The sequence below is a fragment of the Bos javanicus genome, chromosome 2 (genome assembly GCF_032452875.1).
Source record: "Bos javanicus breed banteng chromosome 2, ARS-OSU_banteng_1.0, whole genome shotgun sequence".
NCBI lineage: Eukaryota > Metazoa > Chordata > Mammalia > Artiodactyla > Bovidae > Bos > Bos javanicus.
In genome coordinates, this window is record NC_083869.1 from 942,550 (window position 1) to 960,481 (window position 17,932).

General features: G+C 40.1%; 1 protein-coding gene and 1 non-coding gene across 6 annotated transcripts in view; both read right to left on the reverse strand.

Moving 5' to 3' along the window:
* Nucleotides 1-17,932, reverse strand: part of HERC2 (HECT and RLD domain containing E3 ubiquitin protein ligase 2) — a 234,718-nt gene that overhangs the window by 152,846 nt on the left and 63,940 nt on the right. For all 5 annotated transcript variants that reach the window (XM_061431346.1, XM_061431353.1, XM_061431374.1 and 2 more), the window contains 3 exons: nt 12,472-12,672; nt 9,232-9,460; nt 9,002-9,126 (listed from right to left, as the gene is read on the reverse strand). In XM_061431346.1, coding sequence (XP_061287330.1) covers nt 9,002-9,126; nt 9,232-9,460; nt 12,472-12,672 — 555 coding nt within the window. The remainder of the gene's footprint in view (nt 1-9,001; nt 9,127-9,231; nt 9,461-12,471; nt 12,673-17,932) is intronic.
* TRNAC-GCA (transfer RNA cysteine (anticodon GCA)) lies at nt 6,970-7,042 on the reverse strand. Its single transcript has one exon. It is a non-coding gene; the product is annotated as a tRNA-Cys (tRNA).

Sequence of the window (17,932 nt, forward strand, 5' to 3'; positions counted from 1 at the left end):
ATGTACTGTCAAAGACTACCTTGGAGAATTTTGAGCATTACTTTACTAGCATGTGAGGTGAGTGCAATTATGTGTGAGTTTGAACATTCTTTAGTATTGCCTTTCTTTGGGAATGAAATGAAAATTGACCTTTTCCAGTCCTGTGGCCACTGCTGAGTTTTCCAAATTTGCTGGCATTTTGAGTGCAATACTTCAAAAGATCATCATTTAGGATCTGAAATAGCTCAGCTGGAATTCCATCACTTCCACTAGCTTTGTCCTAGTGATGCTTCCTAAGGCCCACTTGACTTCACATTCCAGGATGTATGGCTCTAGGTGAGTGATCACACCATCATGATTATCTGGGTCATTAAGATCTTTTTTGGATAGTTTGTCTATGTATTCTTGCTACCTCTTCTTAATATCTTCTGCTTCTGTTAGGTCCATACCGTTTCTGTCCTTTATTTGCCCATCTTTGCATGAACTGTTCCCTTGGTACCTCTAATTTTCTTGAAGAGATATCTAGTCTTTCCCATTCTATTGCTTTCTTCTATTTTTTTGCACTGATCACTTAGGCTTTCTTACCTCTCCTTGCTATTCTTTGGAACTCTGCATTCAGATGGGTGTATCTTTCCTCTTCTCCTTTGCCTTTTGCTTCTCTTCTTTTCTCAGCTATTTGTAAGGCCTCCACAGACAACCACTTTGCCTTTTTTCATTTCTTTTTCTTGGAGATGGCTTTGTTCACCACCTCCTGTACAATGTTACGAACCTCCGTCCATAGTTCTTCAGGAACTCTATCAGAACTAATCCTTTGAGTCTATTTGTCACTTCCCGTGTATAATTCTAAGGGATTTGATTTAGGTCACACCTGAATGGTATAGTGGTTTTCCCTACTTTTTCCAATCTAAGTCTGAATTTTGCAATAAGGAGTTCATGATCTGAGCCACTCAGCTCCCAGTTTTGTTGTTGCTGACTGTATAGAGCTTCTCCATCTTTGGCTGCAAAGAATATAATCAATCTGATTACAGTGTTGACCATCTAGTGATGTCCATTTGTAGAGTCATCAGTTGTGTTGTTGCAAGAGGGAGTTTGCTATGACCACTATGTTCTCTTGGCAAAACTCTGATAGCCTTTGCCCTGCTTCATTCTGTACTCCAAGGCCAAACATACCTGTTACTCCAGGTATCTCTTGAGGTCCTACTTTAGCATTCCAATCCTCTATGATGAAAAGGACATCTTTTTTTGGTGTTAGTTCTAGAAGATCTGTTGTTTTCCTCTATTTCTTTGCATTGATTGCTGAGGAAGGCTTTCTTATCTCTTCTTGCTATTCTTTGGAACTATCCATTCAGATGCTTATATCTTTCCTTTTCTCCTGTGCTTCTCACTTCTCTTCTTTTCACAGCTATTTGTAAGGCCTCCCCAGACAGCCATTTTGCTTTTTTGTATTTCTTTTCCATGGGGATGGTCTTGATCCCTGTCTCCTGTACAATGTCACGAACCTCATTCCATAGTTCATCAGGCACTCTGTCTATCAGATCTAGTCCCTTAAATCTATTTCTCACTTCCACTGTATAATCATAAGGGATTTGATTTAGGTCATATCTGAATGGTCTAGTGGTTTTCCCTACTTTCTTCAATTTCAGTCTGAATTTGGCAATAAGGAGTTCATGATCTGAGCCACAATCAGCTCCCAGTCCTGTTTTTGCTGAATGTATAGAGCTTCTCCATCTTTGGCTGCAAAGAATATAATCAATCTGATTTCAGTTTTGACCATGTGGTGATGTCCATGTGTAGAGTCTTCTCTTGTGTTGTTGGAAGAGGGTGTTTGCTATGACCAGTGCGTTCTCTTGGCAAAATTCTATTAGTCTTTGCCCTGCTTCATTCCGTATTCCAAGGCCAAATTTGCCTGTTACTCCAGGTGTTTCTTGACTTCCTACTTTTGAATTCTAGTCCCCTATAATGAAAAGGACGTCTTTTCTGGGTGTTAGTTCTAAAAGGTCTTGTAGATCTTCATAGAACCGTTCAACTTCAGCTTCTTCAGCGTTACTGGTTGGGGCATAGACTTGGACTACTGTGATATGGAATGGTTTGCCTTGGAAACGAACAGAGATCATTCTGTACTCCTTGGAAGAAAAGTTATGACCATCCTAGATAGCATACTGAAAAGCAGAGACATTACTTTGCCAACAAAGGTCCGTCTAGTAAAGGCTATGGTTTTTCCAGTGGTCATGTATGGATATGAGAGTTGGACTGTGAAAAAAGCTGAGAGCCAAAACATTGATGCTTTTGAACTGTGGTGGTGGAGAAGACTCTTCAGAGTCCCTTGGACTGCAAGGAGATCCAACCAGTCCATTCTAAAGATCAGCCCTGGGTGTTCTTTGGAAGGACTGATGCTAAAGCTGAAACTCCAGTACTTTGGCCACCTCATGCGAAGAGTTGACTCATTGGAAAAGACTCTGATGCTGGGAGGGATTGGGGGCAGGAGGAGAAGGGGACGACAGAGGATGAGCTGGCTGAACAGCATCACCGACTCAATGGACGTGAGTTTGAGTGAACTCCGGGAGATGGTGATGGACAGCGAGGCCTGGCATGCTGCGATTCATGGGGTCGCAAAGTGTCGGACACGACTGAGCAACTGAAATGAACTGAACTGAACTGAACTAGAAGGTCTTGTAGGTCATCATAGAATCATTCAACTTCATCTTCTTCAGCATTACTAGTCAGGTCATAGACTTGGATTACTGTGATGTTGAATGGTTTGCCTTGGAAATGAACACAGATCAGTCCATCCTTTTCGAGACTGCACCCAAGTACTGCATTTTGGACTCTTGTTGACTACAAGGGCTACTCCATTTCTTCTAAGAGATTCTTGCCCACAAGAGTAAATATAATGGTCATCTGAGTTAAATTCACCCACGCCAGTCCGCTGATTCCTAAAAGGTCGATGTTCACTCTTGCCATCTCCTGTTTGACCTCTTCCAGTCTAACTTGATTCATGGACCTAACATTCCAGGTTCCTATGCAATATTGTTCTTTCCAGCATCGAACTTTACTTCCATCACCAGTCACATCCACCCCTGGGTGTTGTTTTCTCTTTGGCTCCATCTCTTCATTCTTTCTGGAGTTATTTCTCTACTCTTCTCCAGTAGCAGATTGAACACGTACTGACCTGGGAAGTTCATCTTTCACTGTCATATTTTGTTACCTTTTCATACTGTTCATGGGGTTCTCAAGGCAAGAATACTGAAGTAGTTTCCTATTCCCTTCTCCAGTGGACCATGGTTTGTGGACCCATCCAGTGGACCCAATCCATCTTGGGTGGTCCTAGATGGCATGGCTCTTAGTTTCATTAGGTTAGACAAGTTTGTGACCCATGTGATCAGTTTGGTTGAAAGTTAAAGTGAAGTCGCTCAGTCATGTCCAACTCTTTGCAACCCCGTGGACTGTAGCCTACCACGCTTCTCCATCCATGGGATTTTCCAGGCAAGAGTACTGGAATGGGTTGCCATTTCTTTCTCCAGAGGATCTTCCTGACCCAGGGACTGAACCCGGGTCTCCGGCATTGTAGGCAGATGCTCTACCGTCTAAGCCACCAGAGATCAGTTTCGTTAGATTTCTGCAATTGTGGTTTTCATTCTGTCTGCCCTCTGATGGATAAGGATAAGAGGCTTTTGGAAGCTTCCTGATGGGAGGGCCTGGCTGTCTAGCTCTGATGGGTGGGGCCACGCTCAGTAAATCTTTAATCCATTTTTCTGTTGATGGGTGGGGCTGTCTTCCTTCCCTGTAGTTTGGTCTGAGGCCAAAACATGGTAGGGGTAATGGCAGCCTCCTTCAAAAGGAATTATGCTAGTATGCTGCAGCGCCCAGGACTGTCGCATTCAGTGTGCCTTACCCTGTGCCAGGACTGTTACAGGCAAGTCTGGCTCAGTCTCTGGTGGCGACACTGCTTCTTTCTCCTGGGTCCTGGTGCACAAGGTTTTGTTTGTGCCCTATCCAAGAGCCTGTTTCCCCAGTCCTATGGAAGTTATGTAATCAAATCCCCTGGCCTCCAAAGTCAAATTCCTTTGGGTTCTCAGTCCCTTTGCTGGAATCCCAGGTTGGGAAATCTGTTGTGGGCCCTTGAACTTTTGTAACAGTGCAAGAACGTCTTTGGTGTAATTGTTCTCCAGTTTGTGGGTCGACTGCTCGGTGGCTCTATGGTGAGGCTAATGGTGACCTCCTCAAGAGGACTTATGCTACACACCGTGCCTCCTAGGTCTGCTGCAGCCAGAGCCCCTGTCCCCACGGCAGGCTACTGTTGACCCATGCCTCCACAGGAGACACTCCAACAATCAAAGGCAGGTCTGGCTGTCTCTGTGGGGTCCCTGGGTCCTGGTGTGCACAAAGTTTTGTTTGAGCCCTCTGAGTGTGTCTGGCTGATATGGGGTTTGATTCTAAATGCAACTCCACCTTTCCTACCATCTTGTTGGGCCTTCTCCTTTGCTGTTGGATGTAGGGTATCTTTTTTTGGTGGGATCCAACAGTCTCCTGTTAATGGTTGTTCAGCAGTGAGTTGCAATTTTGGAGTTCTTGCAGAAGATGAACACACATCCTTCTACTCTGCCATCTTTACCATCTTTTTCCTAATTATCATTCTTACAACCAATAACTTATAATCTTTAAGAATATAATTAAAAATTACTTATAGTAATGTTGTTGTGCAGTTACTAAGTCATGTCCGACTCTTTCCAACCTATGGACTGCAGCATACCAGGCTTCCCTGTCCATCACTATTTCCCAGAGTTTGTTCAAATTCATGTCCGTTGAGTTGGTGATGCCATCAACCATCTCATCCTCTGCCGCTCCCTTCTCCTTCTGCCTTCAATCTTTTCCAGCAAGGGAATGTTTTCCAGTGAGTTGCCTCTTCACATCTGGTGGCTGAAGTACTGGAGCTTCAATTTCAGCATCAGGGCTTCCAATTAATAATTCAAGGTTGATTTACTTTAGGACTGACTAGCTTAATCTCCCTGCAGTCCAAGGGACTCTCCAGATTCTTCTCCAACACAATTCAAAAGCATTACTTTGGTGTGAAGCCTTCTTTATGATACAACTCTCATATCTGTACGTAACTACCAGAAAAAAACATAGCTTTGACTAGACAAACCTTTGCTAGCAAAGGGATGTTTCTGCTTTTTAATATGCTATCTAGGTTTGTCACAGCTTTCCTTCCAAAGAGCAAGTATCTTTTTCTTTCATGATTGCAGTCATTGTTTGCAGTGACTTTGGAATCCAAGAAAAAAAGAATCTGTCACTGCTTCCACTCCTTCCTCATCTATTTGCCATGATGTGATGGGACTGGCTTCTTTTTTTGAAAGCTGAGTTTCAAGCCAGCTTTTTCACTCTGATCTTTTACCCTCATCAAGAGGCTCTTTAGTTCCTCTTCACTTTCTGCCATTAAAGTGGTATTATCTGCATATCTGAAGTTGTTGATATTTCTCCTGGCAATCTTGATTCCAGCTTGCACTTCATCCAGCCCAGCATTTCGCATGATGTACTCTGCATATAACTTAAATAAGCAGGATGACAATATACAGCCTTGATGTTACTCCTTTCTGAATTTGGAACCAGTCCGTTGTTCCTAACTGTTGCTTCTTGATTAAGGTTCTTGATAACCTTCTGCATAAAGGTTTCTGAGGAGACAGGTAAGGTGGTCCGGTATTCCCATCTCTAAGAATTTTCCAGTTTGTTGTGATCTATACAAAGGCTTTCTCATAGTCAATGAAACAGAAGCAGATTTGGGGCGGGGGGGACTTCCTTGCTTTTTCTGTGATCCAATCAACGTTAGCAATTTGCTGTCTGCTTCCTCTGCCTTTTCTAAACCCAGCTAGTATATCTGGAAGTTCTCAGTTCACATACTGTTGAAGCCTCACTTGAAGAATTTTGAGCATAACTGTACTAACATGTGAAATGAGCACAACCATACGATAGTTTGAACATTCTTTGGCACTACCCTTCTTTGGAAGTAGAATTAATATTTATAGTAGTACAACAACAACAACAAAAAATATTTATAGTAGTAAAAATATCTAAAACCTAAATGGTCAACAATCAGAAATTGTTTTTAAAAAAGGAAACGTTAGTCCTTTTCCTTACGACAGACTTCCCCAAAGCCAACAGAACAAATGGACATAGCAGAAGGGTATTCAATATAGATGACATGGCAACCTGATGAGTGAAAAAGATACAAGCCACTAAGACCAATTCTAACATTATAATTACTACTGTTAGTAAATATTTGCATTTTTGAAAGCCTGGAAGACTACACACAAAAAAATATTAACAATGATTAATCCCACATGATGAGGTTTTTTATTTATGCCTTTCTGTAGCTTCAAAGTATTTTTGTCTTAAAACAAATGGCCTTTTGGCTATTTTTTTATGAACCTTAATTATTATCTAAGGATCAGCACCTGTATACTCTATAGCCTCTCTTCCCCTCCCAAGGTTCCACTCTCCAGCAGGAAGCACAAAATCAACATATGCTTACTAAATTAACAGGCTCTGAAAACACTGCTTGAGTCTAGTCCCCATATCACAGCTCCCATCAGGTGAGCTGTTACATTGAGCCACAGGAGACTCAGCAAGAGAAGGAAGCAGCCTAGAATCAACAAACTGCCACTCACTACTTACAATACCTTAGCACCACTATTAACTTCTGTAGTACTTCTGTGTCCATGCCCTAAAATGAAATTTTAAGACAACTTTTTCCACTAGTGAAAAAAACTCACATTTTCTGGCAATACAAGAAAACTTTAAACAGAAAAATTTTCTCTGTCCTATGGCCTTTCTCTCCTCGCTGTGCATGTTGTGTTCACATTAGTAAAAGTGAAGTCACTCAGCCGCGTGCAAATCTTTGCAACCCCATGGACTGTAGCTTTCCAGACTCCTATGTCCATGGGATTTTCCAGGCAAGTGTACTGGAATGGGTTGCCATTTTCTTCTCCAGGGGATTTTCCTAGCCCAGGGATCGAACCTGGGTCTCCTGCATTGCAGGCAGACACTTTACCGTCTGAGCCACCAGGGAAGCCCCTGTGTATTCACATTATGCATGAACTAAACCTCCTCATCAGCAGATATACCTGCTCAACCAAAGAGAAACATTCTACCAGGATCAACATGTAATACCTTAAAAGAAAACCCTCCTTCTTGATTTTCTAAGAGGCCATGAGGAGGCTTAGATCTGGACTATGTAAACTGTCAATAATAACATCATTTAATGTACAGCCCTCTATCTCAAAAAACTTATATAACTGTGCCTTGACTTGTAATGGGTGCAATAGTTCTCAGAAATTTCTGAGATGCTGTTCCTGGGGTATAATCCTATATTTGGCCTGAATAAAATTTTCTATCCCTTTTTTAGATCCACTGATTTTTTTTGTCGACATCAACATGGCTGACAAAGTTAAAAGAGAGAATGAAAGTAAAGTACACAGCACAGCATCTGAGGGAGAAAAGGCACACAGTGCATCATACTTGCTACTAACATCATTACATGTTGACTGCTTCTAATTTTTTTCAATTTAAGCAAAGTAGGTATATTTTCAAAACATTTTTAATACACTCACATCATCTGATTTTATCAGTTTAAGTTTTTAAATTGAAAACTATTATGACAAGAGCAACAAAAGTAGCTATGAATGACAAATATGCACATGCAAATAAAATTAACACCCCACCCTACTGTTTGACTGCTTCTAATTTTTTTCAATTTAAGCAAAGTAGGTATATTTTCAAAACATTTTTAATACACTCACATCATCCGATTTTATCAGTGTAAGTTTTTAAATTGAAAACTATTATGACAACAAGAGCAACAAAAGTAGCTATGAATGACAAGTATGCACATGCAAATACAAATTAACACCCCACCCTACTCCCAGAATAGCTATAGTCTTTAAAAAAAGACTGACATGCCTCATGTTAATGAGGTCAAGAAAGGGCTAGAACTCGCATACTGGCTGTTTAAATGTGCAATAAATGGCACAATCACGTTGAGAAATTGTATACACTCACCCTAGGATCCAGCAAATTCTAATTCAGAGTGTTTACCCAAAAGAAAAAAACAAGTGTTCACTACAGGACTTGTACACAGCATGATCACAGCAGCTCTAAGAATCAAAAATCATCATATGTCTACCAACAGGAGAATGGATACATCAACAGTGCCATAATCACACAAGGAAACACTTCTCACTAGCAAAAATTAATAACGCATCCAGCATATCTGAATCTAAAAATCATTATCAAGGCAAAATAAAGCTAACACAAATCAGTACTTATTGTATGATATCATTTATGTGAAAATCAAAACTGGCAAAAAAATTTCTTTTAATTTTTACTTATTTACTGATTTGGTGTTGGCTGCACTGGTCTTTGTTGCTGTACATGTGCTTTCTCTAGTTGTGACAAGCAGGACTACTCTCCAGTTGCAGTGTGTGGGCTTCTGAGCGCAGTGGCTTCTCTTGTTACGGAGCACACCAGCTTTGGTAGTTATGCCACTCAGTAGTTGGGGTGCCCAGGTTTAGTTATTCCTCTGCATGTGGAATCTTCCTGCACCAGGGATTGAACTCAGGTCCCCTGCATTGGCAGGCAGATTCTTAACCACTGCAAGTCCCTTAACCAATAAAGTCCCCCAAACTGGCCAACATCTTCTGAGAGAGGCAGGAAAAGTATGCTAACTTAACATGCACAAAGGCACTTTCTGGGGTGATGGCAATGATTTATATTATGATTGGGGTACCTGTCAAATTCACTTATTAATAAATAGACACAAAGTGGGTATATTTTATCATACTTAACAACTCAGTTCTTTTAAACTACTAGAAAAGTTTTAATTGCAGAAATATTTAGATGTTACTAAAAGTCTTATGTTTCAAAGTTTTTTTAATTCTGGCAAAGTTTCAATCTCAGCTCACTGGTAACTAAAATTGCTTCCATCAGCTTATACACACACGTGCACACACACATATTCCTAGGACCATACCTGGATTTCTGCAGTAATGGCTGCATTTAAGGCTGATTCTAAGCCTCCATCAGCCATTAAGCTGCCCACGAGAAGATCAATCATGAATCGACGACCTGGACTTATGTTAACTTCATTACCTGAAACTGGAAAAGGGCAAGTGTTTTCGCCAGTGTGTGGTAAGCACCATCCCCTGTCAGCACTCCTCCTGTGCCAGCCCCACACCACCCCTGTTCCTGGCCCAAGCCCACCTGCACAGGGTAGGAGAGCAGAGAGTGCCCGTGCCCGTTCCTCGGCAGTGGGCAGCAGCACTGACCATCCACTCTGCAACACAGCCTGGGCAGCCGCCTGCACAGTACTCAACACGCCTGCACTGCTGGCCAGAGCCACCACGGTCTGCTTCAGGCTGTTGAGGAGGACGCTGCCCAGACCTAAACCAAGGAATTCTGGGTCAACCTGGTGACTAATGGCAGCATGCAACTGAAAGGAGAAAAACAATTTTTACTTAGAAGCCCTTAAAATGAATGCTTTTCAAATTTTTATTAAAATAATATCTCAAATTGAGTTTTATTCAAATAGTAAAGGAAAAACTTCCAGTATAGGTATTTTTTTAACTAAAAAATGTTTATCCATAGTAATTGAGAATCTGAGGTAAAGTATTTCCATAAGAGGAATTTTTTAAACCTAACTATAAGTACATATACAGAAAAGCTCAATATCAACAAACTCATTAAACCCTGTGGAAACAGCACCTCCACCCCACTCTCAACCACCTGTACCATAGAAATAAGGACTATAAAACAATCAAAAAAGTATTAGAAGAGTAGATAGTCAAGCTGAGGGTATATAAAGAAATGCCTCAAGAGCTAAACCAGGACTCACACAGACACATACACAACAGGAGCTAAGGGGTTCTGGGCTCTGAGAGCACACCAAAGCCTTTTGAGACACAGGAAGGCCCACTGAACAGGAGCTGCCTGTCAGTCAGCCAGGACCTGGGGGGCAACACACTACGCACACAAAGCTTTGGGCACAGAGAACCCACAGGAAATCAGAGACTCAGCCTGCCTTACAAGCAGATGTGAAATCAAAGTTATATCAATCTAAGTATGGATATCACAAGTCAAGAATTGAACACTAAAACTCATCTAGAGCCGGAGGAACTCAATGGAACCTCACAGACAAAAGTATAAAACTGCCCTCTGAGGACATGTCCAAAGCTAAGAATAAATCCTAGACATAATGTATTAAAATCACAAAACAAGGGCAAAAATCCAAAAAGTCACCAAAGGGAAAGACAAATTAGCTACAAAGAAACAACAACTGCACCAGTAATGATTTCTCACTGGCAACAAGGTCAGAAGACAGTAGAAAATCTTCATGGCAACCCACTCCAGTGTTCTTGCCTGGAGAATCCCAGGGACAGGGGAGTCTGATGGGCTGCCGTCTATGGGGTCGCACAGAGTCGGACACAACTGAAGCGACTTAGCAGCAGCAGCAGCTAATAAAACAACATACAACCTAAAAAATTAAGCCTTATTAAATTATCTCAAGAGATGTTGAAGCTAATAAAGTTTTTCAGACGTTATAACTCACAGACCTTAATGAAGAAACTTACTGAAGGAGATATCCAGGAGAGAGGTGATATAAGTAACAACAGCAAAACAAACTGATTTTAAAAAAAAAAAAGGACTACATATCAGAGTTAAGTATGACCTCTCAAAATTATAATAATTAATTGAAGGGAAGTTTAAAAATAATTATATTTCACAAATTCTAGGAGGTATTTTCTTTCATGTTTTAACAACCCTAAAATCAGAATATCTTATCTATTGCAATTGGGAGTGTTCTTCTATTAGCTGCACACACACACAAAAAGTCCCTGGAGTCAATGTAACAGACTACCAAATAATTCAAATACTAATGGTGGAAAGAGACATTTAGGTTTAAGGCATCCTATAACCCCTGTATTTTTCAGGAAGAGAAATACTGATTAACTTAACATGTTGGGAAATTCACAAATAGTTAAAATTTTTTCTATAATATGAGTAATGTCCAGAAATCAAAATTTCAAAACTTGGGAACAATTAAAGCGATCTGAAAGGAAAAAATCTGAGAAACTTGACCAAAAGATAATAAAATGATGAACAAACTTACACAAAACATCAGTAATCACAAATATAAAAGATTAAATCCACATATTGAATAAATACTCTCAAACTGAATTCTTTTTACGAATTAAGCTATGTGAGTTAATTTTTTAAGACAGGACTAAAAGACCTTGAAAGACAAAACAAAGCAATGGGAAAACACAGCATTAGGTACATACGCCCTAATGGAACCAAGCCTAGGACCTGTACAAGGTCTTTCTCCACAGCTGTGGCAAAAGCAACGGAGTCACTGAAGACCATGGGAAGCAACAGGAAACAAGGACACCACACCACAGGTGCGCTTGTGAAGGAGCTTCTGTAAAAGACTCCTGGGGAAGGGAGGCAATTTCTAACCTTCTGCTAATTCCATGTTGCAATTAAAAGTTACATTCACTTTCCTGCTTTTTGAAAGCCAAGACAAAAAGGGGAGAGAACAAAAAGGGGACATGATGGGTCACATAGAAACCCTCACATTATAAAGGAGGAAAATTATTTTGCTCAGAAATATTGTTCTCTTGACATTAAGTCATAGGCGTTTTATTACAAAGAAAAACATGATCAAAGATTTTAGTTACAGTTTTACTTTTTAAAAAAGTTAAGGAAAAAAACTTTGTAGCTTTATTTTTTTATTGAAGGATAATTGCTTTACAGAATTTTGCTGTTTTCTGTCAAACCTCAACATGAATCAGCCACAGGTATACACATATCCCCTCCCTTTTGAACCTCCCTCCCATCTCCCGCCCCATCCCACCCCTCTAGGTTGATACAGAGCCCCTGTTTGAGTCTCCTGAGACACACAGCAAATTCCCAGCAAATTCCCCTTGGCTATCTATTTTACATATGGTAACGTTAAGTGTAGCTTTTCTTACACTGGCATTTATCCTTAACGTCTCCTGTGAGGAAGTGGAGGTACTACTGGAGGAAGCAGAACTTCCGGAATGAAGTTCTCCTCTCAGGCCAGAGAAGAGACTGGCAACCACATCCAGCTGATCATCTACTGTCATACCCAGTTACATCTTTACATACAGTAACCATAAATTCAAGACTGACTGTCTGATGAATGCCAACAAGCTGAATTCAGCCGTAATAACACAATCAATATATATATTCTTACCTGCATGCAGAGACTGACTTACAGGATAAACACAAAATAACCAGATTGATTTTTTTAAGCCTCATAAACATTATACTCCATCACAATCTTACTTTAAGACACTTCAAAATTTTCAACAGTAGTTCATTTAACAGGCTAAACCCCATGCCCTGTAATATGCATAAACATCATTATAAATACCTAAGACACTTATGTAATGGGGAAAAGGAAAGAAAAAGCATTAATACCTGAAGTCGTAGAAGATTGAGTGTTGCCACAGTCATACACTCTTTCTCTTGAGGTGGGGGCCAGTCAGCAGTGCCATCCATCCCCTCACTCACTTGCCGAAGTAGGAGATCTAACTGCTCAAAAGTCATTGAGCAGATGTCCACCACAAAAGGGACACGAAGGCCAATGGACCACTCAGAACAGGAAGACCAAGCAAAACTCTATGGAAGAAACACAAGAACCTAAAATGAATCTACACAATCAGTTATCAGCCTGTTCCACAAGAGATTCACCATTAGGAATGACAAAGATGCCCTAAATTACTACTTTTTCATCCCTCTAACTGTCCCAAAGGCGCAAGCATTTTCAGTTATCTAATTCACATACTAACAGCTTCCAATTTCCTCTCAATTCAGTACTCCATCTTGTTTTCAAAACTCTGTTTGCTACCAAAATTAAGCAACTGAGTAAAACTGAAAACTAAAATCTATTCAAATAACCCCAAAGAAGTCAGGAAACAATAAAGGAACAAAAAGAAGAAAGCAAACAAAAAAATTAATAAATGACAGACAAGGGTCTGAACATAAAAACAGAAAGAGAGAGATCATCAGGATACAGCAAAACCAAAACCTAACTATACAGCATCTATAAGAAATTTACCTTAAATATCAAGATAAAAGGTGGCTTAGTAAAGGGATGGGGAGTGGCTTTAGGAACCTGGAGTCTTAGGTTCATGCATCAAGGTAAATTAGAAGTGATCAAGCAGGAAATGGCAAGAGTGAACACAGGCATTTTAGGAATCAGAAAACTAAAATGGATGAGAATGAGTGAATTCAATCAGATGACCATGTGGAAAGAACCCCTTAGAAGAAATGGAGTAGGCCTCACAGTCAACCAAAGAGTCTGAAATGCAGTACCTGGGTGGAATCTCAAAAGCAACAAAATGATCTCAGTTGGTTTCTAAGGCAAACCTATTCAACATCCCAGTCATTCAAATCTATGCCCCAACCCCTAATGCCGAAGAAGCTGAAGTTGAATGGTTCCATAAAGTTCCACAAGACCTTCTAGAACACCAAAAAAGAAAAAAAAAAAGATGTCCTTTTCATCATAGAAAATTGGAATGCAAAAGCTGGAAGTCAACAGATACCTGGAACAATAGGCACATTTGGCCTTGGAGTATTAAAATGAAGCAGGGCAAAGGCTAACAGACTTCTGTCAAGAGAACACACTAGTCAAAGCAAACACCCTCTTCCAACAACACAAGAGATGACTTCAAACATGGACATCACCATGTCAGGTCAATACTGAAACAAAATTGATCATATCCTTTGCACCTCACGATGGAAAATCTCTGCAGTCAGAAAAAACCAGACCTGGACCTGACTGTGATTCAGATCATGAGCTCCTGATTGCAAAATTCAGGCTTAAACTGAAGAATGTAGGGAAAATGCCATTCAGGCACGACCTAAATCAAATCCATTACAATCGTACGGTAGATGTGACAAATAGCTTCAAGAGATTAGAGCTGGTAGGAAGAGTGCCTGAAGAACTATGGACAGAGGTTTATAACGTTGTATAGGAGGCACTGATCAAAATCATCCCAAAAGAAATCCAAGGAGGTAAAGTGCATGTGTGAGGAGTCGTTACAAATAGCTGAGGAAAGAGAAGCAAAAATCAAAGGAGAAAGAGAAAGATATATCCAACTGAATGCAGAGTTCTAGACAATAGTAAGGATAGATACGAAAGCATTCTTACATGAACAATGTAAAGAAATATAGGAAAACAGTAGAATAGGATAGGAAAGATCAGAGATCTCTTCAAGACATTTGGAGATAATCAAGGGAATATTTAATGCAAAGATGGACACAGTAAAAGATAGAAAGCATAAGGATTAAATAGAAGCAGAGAGTTTAAGAAGAGGTGAGAAGAATACGCAAAAGTATATAAGAAAGGTCTTAATGACATGGATAACCATGATTATGGTCATTCACCCAGAGGAGAACATCCTGAAGCTGAAGTCAAGTGGGCCTAAGGAAACATTACTACCAACAAAGCTAGTGAAGGTGATGGTATTCTAGCTGTTTAAAATCCTAAATGATGATGCTGTTAAAGTGCTACACTCAATATGTCAGCAAGTATGGAAAACTCAGCAATGGCCACAGAACTGGAAAAGGTCAGTTTTCATTCCAATCCCAAAGAAAGGCAATACCAAAGAATGTTCAAACTACCATACAATTGTGCTTATTTCACATTCCAGCAAGATAATGATCAAAATTCTTCAAGCAAGGCTTCAAGAGTACATGAACTGAAAACTTCCAGATGTAGTTACTGGGTTTAGAAAAGGAAGAGGGACCAGAGATCGAACTGCCAACATTTGTTGGATCATAGAAAAAGCAAGGGAATTCCAGAAAACATCTACTTTTGCTTCACTGACTACGCTAAACCCTGACTGTGTGGGTCACACCATTCACAACAAACTAGAAAATTCTTAAAGAGATGGGAATATACCTGTTTCCTGAGAAACCCTTATGCAGGTCAAGAAGCAACAGTTAGAACTGGACATGAACAATGGACTGGTTCCAAATTTGGAAAGGAGTATGTCAAGCCTGTATACTGTCACCCTATTTAACTTACATGCAGAGTACATCATGCAAAATGTGGGCTGAATGAATCACAAACTAGATTCAAGATTGCCGGGAGAAATATCAAGAACTTCAAATATGCAGATGATACCACTCTAACAGTAGAAACAGAACAGGAATTAAAGAACCTCTTGAAAAAGGTCAAAGAGGAGAATGAAAAAAAATGGCTTAAAACTCGATATTCAATAAACTAAGATCATCGAATCTGGTCCCATTACTTCATGGCAAAGAGATGGGGAAAAAAGAAAAAAAGGAACAGGGACAGATTTTATTTTCTTGGCTCCAAAATCACTGGGGGCAGTAACTGCAGCCATGAAATTCAAAGATGCTTGTTCCTTGGAAGAAAAGCCATAAGAAACCTAGGCAGCATATTAAAAAGCAAAGACGTCACTTTGCTTCAAAGGGTCATATAGTCAAAGCTATGGTTTTTCCAGTAGTCATGTATGGATGCGAGAGTTGGACTATAAAGAAAGCTGAGTGCTGAAGAATTTGATGCTTTTGAACTGTGGTGCTGTAGAAGACTCTTGAGAATCCTTGAACTGCAAGGAGATCAAACCAGTCAACCTTAAAGGACATCAGTCCTTAACATTCACTGCAAGAACTGATGCTGAAGATGAAGCTCTAATACTCTGGCCACCTGATGTGATGAGCCAACTCACTGGAAAAGACCCTGATGCTGGGAAAGATTGAGGGCAGAAGAAATGGTGACAGAGGATGAGATGGTTGGATGGCATCACCGACTCAATGGACATGAGTTTGAGCAAACTGTGGGAGACACTGAAGGACAGGGGAGCCTGATGTGCTGCAGTCCATGAAGTCACAAAGAGTTGGACAGGACTTGGCCACTAAACAATAAAACAACAATCCTCTTTGATCCACCTCCTACAGTAATTTAAGTAAAAAAATGGGATTTAATTAAACTTAAAAGCTTTTATCAGCAATTATTCAGTCACTACAGCATGTCCAACTCTTTGGCAATTCCACAGACTGTAGCCCACCATGCTCCCCTGGCCATAGGATTTCCCAAGCAAGAATACTGCAATGGGGTGCCATTTCCTTCTGCAGGGGATCTTCTGAGCCAGGGATGAATCCACATCTCCTGCTTTGGCAAGTGGATTCTTTACCACTGAGCCACCAGGGAAGCCCCATGCATAGCAAGGAAACTCTGAACAAGGTGAAGACAACCCCCAGAATGGCAGGAAAAAGTTATTGCAAATGTAACAACTGACAAAGGATTAATTTCTAAAATATACAAGCAGTTCATGTAGCTCAACAGCAGAAAAACAAATACCCCAATCAAAAAACGGGCAGAAGACCTAAACATTTCTCAAAAGAAGACGTATAGATGGCTAAAAAACACACGCAAAGATGATCAACATCACTCATAATTATTAGAGAAATGCACATCAAAATTACAATGAGGTATCACCTCACACCAGCCAGAATGGCCATCAGCAAAAAAAAATCTACAAACAATAAATGAGTGTGGAAAAAAAGAAACCATCTTGCACTGCTGGTGGGCATATAAACTGATACAGCCACTCTAAAGAACAGTATGGTGATTCCTTTAAAAACTAGGAATAAAACTACCATATAGTCCAGTAATTCCCACTACTGGGCATATACCCTAAGAAACCATAACTGAAAAAGGCACATGTACCCCAATGTTCATCACAGCACTATTTATAATAGCCAGGACCTGGAAGCAACCTAGATGTCCATCAACAGAGGAATGGATAAAGAAGTTGTGGTACATGTATACAATGGAGTATTACTCAGCCATAAAAAGGAACACATATGAGTCAGTTCTAGTGAGGTGGATGAACCTAGAGCCTGTTGTACAGAGTGAAGTAAGTCAGAAAGAGAAAAGCAAATATTGTGTGTTAATGCATATATATGTAAAATCTAGAAAACTGATACTGATAAACCTATTTTCACGCAGGAATAGAGATGCAGACATAGAGAAGACTTGTGGACACAGCAGGGGAAGTAGAGGTGGGACGAACTGAGAGAGCAGCAGTGAAACATATACACTACCATATGCAAAATAGATAACTAATGGGAAGTTGCTCTATGACACAGGGAGCTCAACACAGTGTTCTGTGATAACCTAGAGGGGTGGGGGGGGGGGGTTGGGAGGGAGGACAAGAGGGACAGACATGTATATACTTATGGTTGATTCATGTTGTACAACAGAAGCCAATACAATATTGTAAAGCAATTATCTCTGTAGCTCAGACGGTAAAGAACCTGCCTGCAATGCAGGAGACCCAGATTCAATTCCTGGATTGGGAAGATCCTCTGGAGAAGGGAATGGCAACCCACTCCAGTATTCTTGCCTGGAAAATTCTATGGACAGAGGAGCCTGGAAAGCTACAGTCCGCAAAGCAAAGAGTTGGACACAACTGAGCAACTAACATTCCACTCCAGATTATCCTCAAATTGAAAATAAATGTTTTAAAAAGATATAGATTTAACAAAACAGGATTTATATGCTGAAAACCCTGATAAATGAAATCAACAAAAATGCAAATAAACATTTAAACATAATATTTTAATAGACTAGAAACCTCAATGTAGCAAAAATGTCAATTCTTCACAAACCGGTAATAGGCTGAACACAATCTCTACCAAAACCTAAGCAAGGTATTTCTGCAAACACAGACAAGATTATTCTAAATTTTAATGGATAGGCAGAGGAACTAAAATATAGACTTCTTAAATTTTTTTCAAACAAGGCTGGAAGAGTTATAATACACAATTACTAAGAAAATTAAAATGGAGTACCTACATTAAAAAAGAAACTTCAGAGCAAGGAAAAACAAGGATCAAGTGGGGC